Below are 16,518 nucleotides of genomic sequence, written 5' to 3' on the forward strand. Positions count from 1 at the left end.
CCCTACCCCTCTCAAAAGTCATTGTTATATTTGTGATTATGATCGTGGGGGGAAAAGTATTTATTTATTTAAATTAAAAAAAGAGCTGGGAACAGGAAAAGTAAACTAAATGGCCATGTGTAATTCCACAATGCATGTTTGGTTCTCACCAGCAGGTGGCAGCATATAACACCAATTTCCCTTCAGCAAGGTGAGTAATGGCCCCTCACAATTATTTCAATGAGAGAAAAGCTATAAAAGTTGTATGTACAACAACTTTCATTAACAAATGTAAACAAACATTCTTACCAAGTACTAACTACAATGCAATTTTAATATTAACCCTTATGTCCATTTGAGACCCCAAATGATGTTTGCTGAAAAAAATAAAAATAAAAAGTTACCTTCATAAAATAAAAAATAAAAAATTGGAATGATTTCTGGTTGTATGTTAGTGTGACAAAAAGTCAGAGTCAGGATGTTCGGGGCCTGGAGACCCACAATGAAATTGATTCTTTTTCTTTTCAAATTTGTCAAATAAAATCCCCAAATGAGTCACAACGCAGAACACAAATACACAGAAATGAAGTGGCAGTACTTCCACACATCCACATTGCAAACGCTGTCTCTCTCTCTCACACACACACACACACACACACACATCTTATGATAGCGGTGTGAACAAAATACTAAAATTTGAGTCATTATTCAGTGAACATATAGCTCTCTTTTTGCCAGAACAATGGCAGATAAGGGGAGTCTTTGAGAAATTATATCTGATATTTTGTTTTGTGCCACAAAAATTGAAGAAATTGCATACTGCAATTTTTCAACTAAATTTTCTGTAGACAGACTTTGGCATGTGTAACATGTAACGACAGGCTTGCTCACTGCTCCCTATTGATTCTCAATATGTGCATACTTTCAAGACGATCTCTACATTACCATCATTCAGGACTTTATCCTGTTGTAAACTTGTTTTTAAACATACAGCTTCCCTGTTCCACTTCCATGTTCAAAGGAAAGTGAATACTAAGGAAACGCATTAATAGAAAGAAAACTGAATGAGAGGTTGCATCTGTCAGTTGTTAAGTTTTAATCAGCTGGCCTGACTGAACCTGTCATGACATGTTGGTGTACGCCAACTCGTTCTGGTATTCTGAAGCCAACACCCAGGGCTTCCACATATGACACAAAAAATTCAGAGTTAGAAGCTCAACAACAAGAGTGAGATCAGGCCCAACACTGATGTACATCTTAAACAGCTGCTAGGTGTGTTTTCCCATAGAGCTCTTTCTTATGTAAAAGGACAAAGGTCACAAGCGCACTCCTCAGATGCCATAACAGAGCACTGGCACCTCTCACGACTATCAAGTAAAAGTGAAAACTGAATTGCAGAAAGTGAGAGTAAAAATTCAATGCAAGTGCAACAAGTTTTATTCTCAAAACATGACATGACCCAGTTTTTTGTGACCCATTTTTGTTTCTCAAAAACATCTGTTTAGTATGTTTTCAGCAGTAACCCTAAATATGAGCAATTGATGCAAGCAAAATGATGCTTGCATTATAATGCCCATAATTTCCATAATGTAAAATCAACCACAATGACAACGTACATCCCATCTTACCTTTCTGGATCTTTTTCAGAAATATACCTCTTCTTATTTTGTTACAAAAAATTGGCCATTAAGAAGGACTATCTTTTTAACACAGGACCAATTTAATAATTTCATAGAGTTTTCAAATCTGTTTGAATACCTAAATAGGACAATGCTAACTGGATATCTAATGAAGAACTCTTTAGGTGAGGAAAGCTGTAAAATGATCTGCTCAAGGGCTAAGCTCTATGAACCAAAACATAAAACACAATTATTGCGGTGGTGGAGTCTCTAGAGCGGATGCATAATAGATAAACAGCACCATGTGTAAATAACACTACCAGACAAACAATGTGCATATTGTTGTGAGGGGTGTACGTGAACGCAATACACAAAGGTCTCTATGAATGAGTGAAGCGGTAGACAGGGACAGGTGTTTTTAATTCAACAAAACCAAAGGAGGATAACATAGAACTCAGTAATATGAAGCAACACTTATTTGTACCAAAAAATCTCTAAGCACTAACAAGTTTGTGTATTTTTTAGGGATGCACCGATGTATCGGCCGCCGATATTTATCGGCCGATTTTTCCTCAATTTTCAACCATCGGCATATCAGCTATATAAAGAAAAAGGCCGATATAACAAACCGATAGTTTATTAATTAACTGCGTGAAGGCACTGAGCTGTATAATGCCTGTTGCATAATCCTAGCTCTGCAGTCTGCACGAGAAGTGCACTTTAAACTCTCTCTCTCAGTTGCATTATCATCAACAAACAGCGAATTACACAAAACACTTATTACAACTAACAGTAAACAAATATATACAGATCTCATGCGAAGAACTGCGTGCTTTCATCACCCATATAGCTCCGTAGACTAGACCCGTCAAAATAAGAGTCCCGCCTTAGTAAAGGAGATCTCATACATATAAATAAAAACGCACAAAAAAAATATTAAAATGTATACAAAAACAAATTAGAAGATTAATCATAATAAAGTCTGTTACAATAAAGGATTAATATGTATTTAATTTATACAGTGAAGTGTTATTTTACATTTGTTTACTTTATTTCTGTACCTGAAAACTGTTAAACCTACCCAAAAAGCACTGTTTATTTAATATGTATCTTTGTTCTGTTGTATTTATGTAGGCCTGTTAAATTTTAAATGGAACCAATCCATGTTCATTATTTGATGATGCAGCAATAAAACTGCTAGTATAATTTAATGCAGATGTTTTTGCACTTTGCTGATTTAAAACATGATCAAAATACTATCTATTTTGAAGCCAAAATTTCAAATAAGAGCGGAAGCGACAAATATCGGTATCGGAATCGGCCAATAAGTGTTTGCTAAAATCGGTATCGGTCCCAAAAAATCCTATCGGTGCATACCTAGTTTTATATTTGTTCATATTTAAAAAAAAAAAAGATGAATAGAAGAGTTCAAAAGAACAATTTTTTTCATACTTCTTAACTGTGACTTTTTTTTTCAATTTAATGCATCCTTGCTGAATAAAAGTATTAATTTCTTTCAAGAAAATAAAAACTTTTTGTACAGAAGTGTCGTCTTGTTCCCAAATTAATGTCCCAAGTTAATGTTAACAAATGGAACCTTATTGTAAAGTGTTACCAAGTACTTAATCTTGGAACAAGAAGACTTCAATGATTCATTTCAGGAGCATGTTTTATTTATCATTTACTAAGGCACATGAGATCCAATAATCATCTAATATATTAATTTAAATGCGCATGAAATATTTATGGTCACACACAACCTCAGGCGTATGATGATAAAGTTTCACCAATCCCACTCTGTTTGCTTGTTCTGCTTCTTCTACCCATTACACACAACTACTCAAAACATAACCCTTTTTCTTTTTTTTTTACCATCCCTCTTTATAAGAAATATAGCCTATTTTAAACCAGCAAGGCATAACGCAAGCTGCTTGTTCCTCTTTGCCATTTACTTTCTTTGTAAGAAGTACTGCAGAACTGAGAGAGGCTGGGTCGAACCTAGTTTTATATTTGTTCATATTTAAAAAAAAAAAAAGATGAATAGAAGAGTTCAAAAGAACAATTTTTTTCATACTTCTTAACTGTGACTTTTTTTTTCAATTTAATGCATCCTTGCTGAATAAAAGTATTAATTTCTTTCAAGAAAATAAAAACTTTTTGTACAGAAGTGTCGTCTTGTTCCCAAATTAATGTCCCAAGTTAATGTTAACAAATGGAACCTTATTGTAAAGTGTTACCAAGTACTTAATCTTGGAACAAGAAGACTTCAATGATTCATTTCAGGAGCATGTTTTATTTATCATTTACTAAGGCACATGAGATCCAATAATCATCTAATATATTAATTTAAATGCGCATGAAATATTTATGGTCACACACAACCTCAGGCGTATGATGATAAAGTTTCACCAATCCCACTCTGTTTGCTTGTTCTGCTTCTTCTACCCATTACACACAACTACTCAAAACATAACCCTTTTTCTTTTTTTTTTACCATCCCTCTTTATAAGAAATATAGCCTATTTTAAACCAGCAAGGCATAACGCAAGCTGCTTGTTCCTCTTTGCCATTTACTTTCTTTGTAAGAAGTACTGCAGAACTGAGAGAGGCTGGGTCGAGCTGATAAAAGAAAGCTTTTACGAAAAACAGAACTTGCTCAACCTGTTTAGGATCAGATTGAGAATCCCAGTAGGTTAGTGCATGACTGACAGCTGTGTTTAAGAGGGCGGGACTTCAAGCCACATTAAGGAAACCCAATGAATTATGAGTTATTTCCTCAAGAGAACTTCATTGGCACATTAGTAGCACTTCATACTAAATCCTGAAGAGGACATTTAGGAAGTGGATTATTCAGAGATATATACCATACTTGTATTGAATATATTGTATACACAATGGAAAACTCCTAAGAGTGTTGTGAACTAGTCATTCATCTCATTGTTTTGAGTATTAACAATGGCAGCACCTATAAATATCAGTGTGTTGAAACCCTTAAACTGTGACTGAGATTTTCATGATTTATAGCGTCTATTTATAGTGTACAAGGAGTCAGAGGTCTCCCCTTTTCTCTGGGAGAAGCAGAGGAAGCGGTGTGAAAGTGCCCTGGCCATGTGACGAAGCAGAATGATTTCTAGATCCTAGTTTGGCCATGCTTAACGGAGAAAAGGGGAAATCATTCTCACACAATCTGTTGCACTATTTAAGGACAGTATCACATTTTTCAGTTATCTTGCACTGTTAATAGTCCTCAACATAAAGAGCTCAAAGCGTGCTAAATACTATGATAGGGCAAGCCACTTCCTGTACAGAGGTCATCATTTCCGTCCCGAAAGGGACTCTTTATCAGCACATCAAGAATAACAGATGAGTCAAGTCAATATTAAATGAGACTACAGTTACAGACAAGATACAGAGTGTAACTTTTAAAAAAATCTAGACCCATGGGAAAAAATTTAACTTAACTAAAAAAAATAAAAAATTTGGAAACTGAAATAAATAAATTAAAGCCGAAGTGAAAAGAACACAATAAAAATATGAAAATATAAATTAAAAGTGAAATATTAATAATACTAATAAATACTATATAAATAATTCTCAATTAAAAATGACTTGGACACTGAAAATATGATTTAATATTGTGTACTAAGGACATCAAAAATGCTAGCTGTGAAACGAGTGCTAGCGAGACAAAAAAAACTGTCTTGAGTCCAAGATGATTTTCATCATCTTGGTCTTGTCATAGACTCAGGACCATTTGGAATAAAACTCAAGCTTGACCTTGTTCTGGTCTTGGTCTTGACTTGAACTCAACCTACTCAGGTCTTAGCCTGAACTCGAAGTCACATGAGCTTATCACACCTACAACACTAACTCCATCGTCATTTCCACTACAGAAATGCTGTTAAAACCAATGCATCATTTGAGATTGGAAAAAATATATATACATTTAAGTTGAAGAAATAATTTATTGCTGAGTCCTGAACAAGGCTACAGCTGCCATTTATCCAACAGACATTTTCATTGTAAAACATCAGGGTCTCAAAATAACTTGCTGTTTTGCATCCTTTGTTGGTTTTCTATTACAACTATAGTACTATAAGACTTCAAAGTAGCGATGAAATCGGATAAACCTCAAACCCACAGCAGAACTTACCTCAAGCACAGGGCCTGCCCCCAGGATGGTTCGCTCCACTCCACTAGTATAGCCCTTCTGGCTGAGGGCAGTCAGGCAGTGGATAAGGAAGTTGGTGCTTTGCGTCTTTCCAGAACCACTCTCACCGGAGATGACAATGCACTGGTTGACCCGTTTGTTCAGCATTGTGTGGAAGGCAGCATCCGCAATGGCAAAGACGTGAGGTTCTAGCTTCCCCAGCGTGTGGTTCTCATACATCTTGACATATCTGGGATTGTAGATGGGGAGAAACTTGAAGGGGTTGACCGCAATAAGAATGTTGCTTGCAAACGTGTAGATCTTCTGCTTGTGGAAGCGATGCCGCAGGGTTCCCAAGATGCTCTCCTCCGTCAACTCGGGGAGGTTACATAAATCATCGTATTCCTGAGGCTGTTGCGTGACAAAACCTCGATTCGCAAGTCCCTGAGCTACTTTCTCTTGCCGGACAGATGTCATAACGTCATACTGGATGGATCCATCGTAGCTTCCCTCTTGAAGGGCGAAAAAGTATCCATCACTTTGAGGGTGCTTGTCTTGGGCCTTTCTAGGCCAGAGAAGGACTCTTTGAACAGGCTGATCGCTGGCATGAAGGACCCACTCCTCTCCGCCGTACTCCTGGACCTCCACGAGGACGTAAGTCTTGGACGTGTCCAAGCCAAGTGTGGCAAGAGCGGTCTTGATGACAGTGGCTGCCGTTGCCTCTTTTGGGACCCTGAGGATGCAGCTTTGCCCAGGTTTGACGGACAACCTGGGGTAAATTTGCAAAGTGCAGACCGTTTCATCCTGGCAGCTTGTCGTCTTGTTGCCGTTTGTGACATTCATTCTTTAAACACACAGACATGCATCAGCATACCACACTGCACAGTACAGCATGATAAGGATCTGGAAAAGAACAGAAAGAAGTTGAAGTGGGAAACAGCAGTCAGACCACCAGTGTATGCATGTACACACTTGTCTAATGTTGGAACTGCATCAGTTTATAAATCAGCATAAACTGTGTGCCACAACTATTATTTAGTTAAAAAATAATAAAAATGTAAAATTAATTCAAAAAGTCAATTTCACTTTCAATGCTCAAGTACTGCTGTTTATTTATTTATTCTTCACTAGTTTTCTCTGTCGACTAGGTTGACTTTTCTTTCTGTGTGATTACATGTAAACCATGTTAAAATATAATGTGAAAAATAATATTGTCCTAAATGTTCACAACATGGTCAGAACGTACAAAAACATTTTTTTTTGTTTTTAAAATATTTTAGAAATTTAGAGAAAAATACAAATACACCAATTCCATCCTAGCATAGCATAAAATGTATTTAATTTTATATACAGTGTAATAAAAACGCATCCAATAATCAACAAACACGAAACAAACGTCATGACGCGTTTTAACGTTGACAAACTGTCTTTTTAGAAAATCTGACTATAGTTATCTTTCAATGGACTGCCAACACAATAAAAATAAAAAGTACATTAAATACCAACACCAATAAATTTACCTGTTTCAAAACACACTCGTTGTGTTCCAGAGCGGAGTCATTTCCAACATGGAAAAAATCCTGCCGTGCTTTCCAGATAAAACTTCCAGTGCTTCAACTACTATTAAAAGCCACCTGCGTTACTGCCTAACCGGGCAAGATAAACCGACATATACTGCACAGGTAAAACAGTCAAGATTCTGTAAACAGCATAAATGACTAACACCGAGAAATGTTCAACGAGAAATAAGGAAGAATACTAACTCGCCTCCAGAATGTTGACGACGCTGGAGACTTGTTACTTCCTGACATCGCAGTGTGTTTTAATTGCCGTTGAAATGTGTGAGGACACGCCGCCCTCGCCTGCATTCACACTGCCACTGCAGCTGCCACGCGCTCACGCAGGTAAACACAAGTGATACTTTTGATACTTCAATACCCACTTGAATACAGATCCAGCACCCTACCCCTCTCAAAAGTCATTGTTATATTTGTGATTATGATCGTGGGGGGAAAAGTATTTATTTATTTAAATTAAAAAAAGAGCTGGGAACAGGAAAAGTAAACTAAATGGCCATGTGTAATTCCACAATGCATGTTTGGTTCTCACCAGCAGGTGGCAGCATATAACACCAATTTCCCTTCAGCAAGGTGAGTAATGGCCCCTCACAATTATTTCAATGAGAGAAAAGCTATAAAAGTTGTATGTACAACAACTTTCATTAACAAATGTAAACAAACATTCTTACCAAGTACTAACTACAATGCAATTTTAATATTAACCCTTATGTCCATTTGAGACCCCAAATGATGTTTGCTGAAAAAAATAAAAATAAAAAGTTACCTTCATAAAATAAAAAATAAAAAATTGGAATGATTTCTGGTTGTATGTTAGTGTGACAAAAAGTCAGAGTCAGGATGTTCGGGGCCTGGAGACCCACAATGAAATTGATTCTTTTTCTTTTCAAATTTGTCAAATAAAATCCCCAAATGAGTCACAACGCAGAACACAAATACACAGAAATGAAGTGGCAGTACTTCCACACATCCACATTGCAAACGCTGTCTCTCTCTCTCACACACACACACACACACACACACAGACATACATAATGTGTCATAATAGAAAAAAAGATTCAGTACCCAAAAATGCTAAACTTTGACATTTCCATTAAACTTAACACAACACAATGAAGGGCAAATTTCAAAATACAAGTAAAACACCTGCAAAAAATAAAGAAAGAAAATTCCTTCATATATAGCATATTGTGTATCGTCCTATTTAAGCCATAGATTTTTATGTTAAAAGTGTTTGTTTTCCAGTAGATGGCAGCAATTTTCCATTACGCCATGGCACATTGACCATGTTATCCCCAAGAATGAAAGTTAGAAATGTGGATCTTTTAAAAGTGAATTTTACATAAAAGATGTTAATTTATTTATATAAATTAAAACACAAAAACTCACAAAACTGCATACCTGTAGAGGAAAAACATTAATAAAGTGAGTGATATTACATTCGTTTAGAAAAATGACATTACTATGTTACAAAATCACATTTACTGTCTCAGCAAAAGGGTTCATGTTAAGATTATCAATGTACCACATTTAGAAATACATTTTGAAACGTAATTGAATTTGTCCACACATCTGTCCACTCACCCTGCACTAGAACAAATGGCATTAATCTCATCTGGAGGCAAATGTAAATGACATTTCAGTTGGAATAATTTGCTGTAATTAATCAATATGAATTAATAGTTAAAATGATTATTAATACATTACTTTTTTGATAATTTACCAGTCAGAAGCAGCCTTTAAAAAATAATGTCATATGAAATGAACTATTGTGTCATCTTTTGATTACTGACAAGTAGTGATTATTTTAAATCAGTGGTGTTAACAATAGTGGACTGATAATTACATTAATAATTATATTGTCTGTATTTTCGTCTCGCTCAGCTACACTCTTCCTTCCTAGTAAACTCTCATCCTCTCAGTATAGTTTCTCTCTCTCGTTTCGGTGTGTGGACATGGTAACAGCTTGTGAGGAAGGGAGTGGTTTGAAGCAAGAGGGGAATCACTGTTTCTGTTTTTTTGCAGCAGTTCTCTGCAGTGAGCAGACATGTGCTCCGAGTCTACATCACTCTAACCACAAACAAACAGCTGGTTTCCATAGTAACATGCTCTTGCATCCTAGCAACAGAAATAAATACCAAGAGGTAGATATTATTGCATGATAACATAAGGTGCACTTTTTTTTTCTTTTTAAAGAAACATTGAATATAAAGAAAAATTGAAAGAAAAATTGATATACAGTACTTTTTCACTATATCACCCTATGAACCCTTATTGAGACATTAATTTATTTCAAGACAGTTGTTGGTTAAGTATTTGGTAATGGCAAATTATGTTTCTCATTAATGCACATAGATAAGAATCCAAAATTACTTTTATCTTGACAAATCTCTCTTTGACATGGGTGACAAATGGCTTGCATTAAAGACAATATAATTTTTTTTTAAAATACTGTTAACTGTGGCTATGAAGTGAATGTAACACTTATATCCAGCTTGTACTGAACTCACAATAATACAAATAAATAAATAATACGCTAACATCTCTCTGAAAGTCTCTTTTTTAAAGTTTCTGTCTTCTCCTGACCAGCATCCACTTGAGATACTTGATGATGTAAAATAACAATAGTTACACAACCAAGAGGCCGGACATGGACAAATTAGACTTGTTTAACTCTCTTAACTTTTTACCAGTATATTTGCACCACTAGTTTTCTTTAAGACATTTTATAGGAGGTAAAAGATGCTTTAATCTTTACTATATTGACCTAACTTTCAGGTTTACGTACCCTCATTATAAATATACAACATTAGGTTTAACTTGCACTCTAAAAAATGTTGGGTTAAATACAACCCAGTGCTGGGTTAAATAGGAACAAACCCAGCAATTGGGCTGTTTTGACCCAGCGGTTGGGTTAAATGTTTAACCCAACCTTCTAGGTAGAGTGTGTTGGGTTTGTGAGCTAGGCCTATATAGTCTTTCCTCTCACAAGCTGTTCGCAGCGCTTACTGACATTTCCTGCATGACATTCATTTTCAGCTTGCATTACAACAGTAATATATCCAGACACTTTAATGCCTGAGAAGATGTGCGATAATTTCAAAGACGACTGTTTAAATGGGTCATTCTGATCAGGTAGGTTAGTTTTCTGGGATGGAATGTAAAATGTAGTGGTGAATTTTAGTATATTTTTAGTTAATTCAGTTAGTTTAGTCAGTAAAACAGTAAAAGACACTATAGCCTAATGAAAACACTCTATGGGTCTTTTTCTTTGGCGGTGACTGAATTCAGTAACTGTATGAATGAGAAAGCAAATTCATGCTCAGAAATTCTTGTGAGGAGCAATTGCAGTTTATGAGGGCTGAAGAAAGAGCAGAAGAGAGAGTGAGAGAGTGAGAAAGTGAGAGAGAACATATTACCTAATTTGGCATGTAATGGGCGGATTGGGTGGTGGGTGGAGGGCATAAACTAGGGTTAAAGTGTCCTGACTGATGAAAAGTCAGATCTAAGACCGCGCCTACTTGTTTCAGACTGAGCACGTCGAGAGAAAGATAACGGGACAAGCCGGTAAGAAATAGGCAGAGAATAGTTTATATATTTTCATCTTTTTAAAAGCAGACGCGTCTAGCATCCAGCACCGTTATATTTACCTTTGAATACACACACACGTTCTTTATCTAACTACAGATCGTTTTAATTGCGTTCTGTATTCTGATAGCGATACAATTCTTTGTATCCGTAGCGATCAATCTGACAGATGCAAATTAAATAAAATGTAAAATATTTCTATTATATTTGCACCCGTCACACACGTTCTTTATCTAACTACAGATCGTTTTAATTGCGTTCTGTATTCTGATAGCGATACAATTCTTTGTATCCGTAGCGATCAATCTGACAGATACAAATTAAATAAAATGTAAAATATTTCTATTATATTTGCACCCGTCACGTGATGCGCTTTGTAAAAATTATATTGCGTCTAGAATAATGACTGAGACAGAAATCTAAGAATTTACTAAGACATTAGTAAGAACTACTAAGAACGTTTTATTTCAATATGCGTTCTTTTTTATTATTTTAAAGAGAACTTTATACTGTATTATGGGTGCGGCACGTGGAGAGGCACGCCCACTACAGCAGCCAGCGTCTGTTAGGATGATCTCATATCGAGCTAAATGTCATTTTCACGTTCTGTCGTTTTAGCTGTTTCACATTTAGTTGATCAGTTCATTTGATACAAATTGTTTACATTTCATGCTTCCATCATACATTAAACAAATTTAATTTGATGTTTTCCTTTTAAGCTCAGTTTAGACTAGTATTTATGTTTCCATTCTGGTCTTTTACATAAGACCAAACTTAGTTTCTGATACACAAAGTGAATTTTTCCACCAAAAAAATAAATAAATGTGTTGGCAGTCAATAAAGGGTACCTTTCTTTATTCTTAGCGCACCAGGTAAAATGATTTCACAGAGGTAGTTTTTTTTTCTGCAGAGAAAAGTAACTGCACTGTACCCAGATTAAGGGAGAAAATCGAGTTATGTCTCATGTCTCAGACATCCGCGTGACCTCCAACTCTGTCTCCAGCTTTCCAACCTCATGTCATGTCCTGTTTTCTCATACATGTGTTTACTTGGGTCTATTTTCATTTTTTTCCTTGACATGGGCAACTTCTGTTGCATAAGGAGAAGATGAGTATTCGTATATTGCATTGAATTCAGCAACATTTCATCTCATGTTAAACAGCTGTGAATGGATGACAAAAGCAAGGAGTTTCCTACCACTGTTAGTATAATGTTTCTTTAGTAGCCTAACCAATTCAGAATGGGAATTAATGTATAAAAAGAGAAAGGCTTTGAAAGGTGGACATGGGGTAGAACAGCAAGTGAGGAAAGAGAGGTTGGCGGAATTCAGTGTGGAAAACATCCCTCTCTTTCTGCAATTTGATGGGATGCAGCACATTTGGAATAGATCAGCAAGTTGGAAAATCTGACACTAGGCAGAGAAAGAGTGTAAGAGAGGCAGAGCCGGAAAAAAACGGGGGAGTGAGGGATAAATGACTCACAACTATACTATTCCGGCCTGTGTTTAAAATATGGCTCGTCGTGAGGCGAAAGTACGCTTTGTCAAACCCCTTGGCTGTCTGTCCATATGTGGCTTTGAATTCGTCTGTCTGGCATCTTGCTTCTTTTTCCACTTATTTAATGCTTTTTGTCTCTATTTCCTAACCATGTTCTTTTCCATCTACTTAACCCGAAAATATAAACACGCATGCCTCCATTGTTTACTTGAACCTCTCCGACAAGATGAAGGAGGTATTCCTGGCTGTTACAGAACTGTGTTGGAGGGCTGGGAGAGGGTCTCAATGCTCCAATTGTTAGCCTATCTGGTTCCTCCCACAGAGGTTGATGACAGATGGACTGTAGGGTTGAGTAAAGGTCTTGCTTGTGCCGCATTTGTCTAAATAGCTTGAATACATTACAGAGATAATTTCACTGACTCCCAGTCTGGAATCCAGAAAGACACTCAGAGACGTTTTGTTGTAGAGTTCCAATTTATTCAGTATATGACCATTTTGATTTGCATGACTATATGGCTTATTATTCTACAAGTTTCAGTTGGACATTGTGAGGAATTTTAACTACCCATGTGACCAAAATGAAATTATTGTCATCACAGATTAACTTCTGCATATATTACTCAGTAAACAACCTCACTCTGCCTTGATATTAAAGTGACCGGTTACCCAAAAATGACAATTTGTCATCATTTACTCAAACTCATTTTGTTGCAAACCTGTATGATACATGCATGTATGACACATGCATGACTTTTATAATCTGAAGGGATTTTAAAACACTAGATGTTATAAATTTGTAAATGATTACTAAAAAAATGGACATAAACAATCGAGGATCACACACTAGACTTTCAGTTTGTTCTGAGAACAACAAACTCACATAGAAACATGTGCCAGGTTGATAGGAGATGCACAACAAATGAAAACAATATGTGTTCTAAAATAGGCTCAAAATATCAAACATGTTTGGTATTCGACCAACTGCATAGAATCATAATCTGAAGCTAAAAAAACAGAGTCTGTGCCCATTATACAATATAAAAAAATATATAATATATAATATATATATATATATATTTTTTTTTTTAGATTTTGAGCCAATTTTAGAACATTTCAGCTAAAATTGGCACAAATTATGAAACTTATTTTGTATCCTCTGCCCTGATGGAATCAAAGTCTGAAGCTAAAAAGTCTGAAGCATATAGTGCCCTTCATTCACTATGTGATTTTCTGCTAAATCTAACAACTCTGTCTGCCCAAAATCTGCAAACTGGCTGTGACTTTTGTCAATTAGTGTCAACATGTCCAGACTGCAAATCACGGCAAAATTCTGGGCAAAAGTTGAGTAGTGTATTCCAGGTTTAATTTTTTTCCCCTTCATTTTGTTTTGTTGTCCAATGTAAGTCAATGGGGTCCAAAACATCATTGCATGGAAAACACACACACACACACACACACACACACACATACAGATATTTGCCAAAATACAACTGTGTTCCAAAGAAGAAAATAACTCATACAGGTTTGTGACAACAAGAGTCTGAATAAGTAGTGACAGAGTTGTCATTTTTAAATCAACTATTCCTTTAATCTGTAAAAAAAAATTATGAGATGTTTTATTCATATTATATAAGTGTAAACAATTCTTTCTTACCACTGACTGATAACCGTTTTTTCATTTACTCCTAGACAGCCAAGAAGCCCCCGGATAGAAGTGGACATCTATACCTGTTACTCACAACTGACATTAATTGCTCTGTAAATCTTCTTCTGTGAGCCCATCATGCCGGTGGTGTTGCGTTCTTCGCCTCTCCTGTGGGCCCGTGTGGCTGCCATGGTTTTCGCCTGCGTAGCATTCAGCGTAGCTCTTTATGGAGCGAGTCTAACCCACGGCACGGGTGACTGGTGCGTGTTCTGCTGGAGTTTTAGTTTTGTTGGAACTCTTCTGATAATCTTAGTGGAAATGTTTGGCCTGCAGACACGCGCCCCGGTCTCATGGAAGAACTTTCCGATCACGTTCGGCTGCTACGCCTCCCTCCTCTGCCTCTCCGCCTCAATCATATTCCCTCTGTACTTCCTAAAGGGCTACGCTGGTCGCAATGAGATGATCAACTGCCGCATTGTGTCTACCGTATTTTCTTGCCTCGCCACCATCGCGTACTTAAGCGAGGTGAGTCTGAGTAAGGCTCGTCCAGGAGAAGTAGCCAGCTACATGGCCACGGCACCAGGGCTGCTAAAGGTGTGCGAGACCTTCGTCGCCTGCATCATATTCGTCTTCATCAGCGAGCCCATATCGTATAACCAGAATGCAGCGACCAAGTGGTGCCTGGCCGTGTACTGCATCTGCTTCATCTTGTCGGCAGCCGTTATCGTGATGTGCGTAGGAGACTGCACAGGTTGCCTGCCCTTCTCCTTTGCCCGCTTCCTGTCCACATACGCCCTCCTGGCTGTGGGCTTGTATTTGTCTGCCACCATCATCTGGCCCATTTATAAGTTCGACAATAAGCACGGAGGCCAGAGCCACAGACCCAACAGCTGTGGCTCCAGCATCGGCCTGTGCCCGTGGGACAAGCTGCTGGCCATCTCGGTCCTCAGCGCTCTCAACTTCATTCTTTATCTGGCTGATCTCATCTACTCAGCTAGGCTGGTGTTTGTTAATGTTTAAGGGGTTTAGTGGGAATTAAAAAGACCGAGTAACATAAGAGGAAGGCAAAACAATAAAAGGCTGAAAGAGGGAAGTGGGTTGGAGAGTAGCGATGTTGAAATGATAGGTCATAAACTATATTCACTGTTAGCTATATATAATGTCATGCCTGTTTAGCAATCATGTGTACAAAACGTTAGACTTTGAAAAGGTTACACAAAAGTGTCAAATGTAACAAATGGACAAAATTAATTATATATGTTAAAAAAAATAAAGATTGCAATAAAAAAAGAATATATATATATATATATATATATATATATATATATATATATATATATATATATATATTAACTTAAATGATTTTAGCAAATGGCTGCAATATAACAAAGAGTGAAAAATTTAAGGGGGTCTGAATACTTTCCGTACCCACTGTATATATAATCGTTCAAAAGTTTGGAGTCGGTAAGATTTTTTAGGTTTTTGAAAGAAGTCTTAGGGTGAAAACAGTAATATTGTGAAATATCATTAAAATGCTAAATAGCTGTTTAAAAATGTCATTTATTTCCATGATGGCAAAGCTGAAATTTCAGCAACTATTACTCCAGTCACATGATCCTTTCGAAACCATTCTAATATGCCGATTTGGTGCTCAAGAAACATTGCTTATTAAAAATATTCGTTGCCTAATTTTTTTGTGGAAACCATGATACTTTTTCAGGATTTATTTGAAGTAGAAATCTTTTGTGACAATGTAAAAGTGTTTACTGTCACTTTTTATCAATGTATCGCATCCTTGCAGAATAAAAGTATTAACTATTAAAAAAACCTTTTAAAAAGGTCAAACTGGCCCCAACCTTTTGAATGGTATATATAAAAGTGTATAATTGCCTTAATTTGCTCAACATAAGTTTGACAAAAATGGCTTGTTTTTTCTGTTTTTACATGTTTCACATATTATTTTACTTTTTTGTAGTATGTTTGCTCATTATGCATTATGTTGCTTTGCATGAAGGATTTTGGTACTAGTTACTTTAACTTTGTGAGTAAGTATGAGTGAATGTCAAACTTTCAATCAACACAATAACACCCTTCAGTTCGTTCAGGAAATCAGCATCATAAAAACGGTTTCACTTAATATGTGTGAAGTAATACTTGATATGTATCAGTACATAACACTGCTGTTTGGTGCATATATGTCAAACCATTTATATGGTGGACTGAATAGTACAAAATTAATTCTTAAAATCTAACTTCTGTCACATAAGACACGTTGACGATGAAGGGAAATATAAATGTATATTTGGACATATCATGAAACATTGAAGATATTGACTATTGAATATACACATTGTACTGGATTTATATTTACAGGATATTATTGCTGTATGTGTAAACATGGATTTGCCAAGTAAATGCAAATGCTATAGATGTTTTTCTTGTCAAATCTCTTTTCAAAACCATT

General features: G+C 36.3%; 1 protein-coding gene and 1 pseudogene across 3 annotated transcripts; one reads left to right on the forward strand and one right to left on the reverse strand.

The window, feature by feature from the left end:
- Window positions 1-5,655: 5,655 nt before the first annotated feature.
- Window positions 5,656-7,632, reverse strand: LOC107591354 (unconventional myosin-IXb pseudogene; annotated as a pseudogene).
- Window positions 7,633-10,824: 3,192 nt separating this feature from the next.
- On the forward strand, window positions 10,825-15,317 carry myadmb (myeloid associated differentiation marker b). Of its 3 annotated transcripts, none has more exons than XM_016280593.1 (2): window positions 10,825-10,892; window positions 14,099-15,317. In XM_016280593.1, exon 2 carries the CDS (start codon window positions 14,193-14,195, stop codon window positions 15,072-15,074), a length of 882 nt encoding a protein of 293 aa, XP_016136079.1. In that variant the 5' UTR covers window positions 10,825-10,892; window positions 14,099-14,192; the 3' UTR covers window positions 15,075-15,317. The 3 variants fall into 3 exon arrangements, with proteins under 3 accessions (XP_016136079.1, XP_016136080.1, XP_016136082.1); XM_016280594.1 differs by having other exon boundaries at window positions 10,846-10,892; window positions 14,103-15,317; XM_016280596.1 differs by lacking the exon at window positions 10,825-10,892 and adding an exon at window positions 12,013-12,077 and having other exon boundaries at window positions 14,103-15,317.
- Window positions 15,318-16,518: the final 1,201 nt, after the last annotated feature.

This window comes from Sinocyclocheilus grahami, unplaced genomic scaffold, assembly GCF_001515645.1.
Source record: "Sinocyclocheilus grahami isolate Dianchi unplaced genomic scaffold, SAMN03320097.WGS_v1.1 scaffold141.1, whole genome shotgun sequence".
NCBI classification, from domain to species: domain Eukaryota; kingdom Metazoa; phylum Chordata; class Actinopteri; order Cypriniformes; family Cyprinidae; genus Sinocyclocheilus; species Sinocyclocheilus grahami.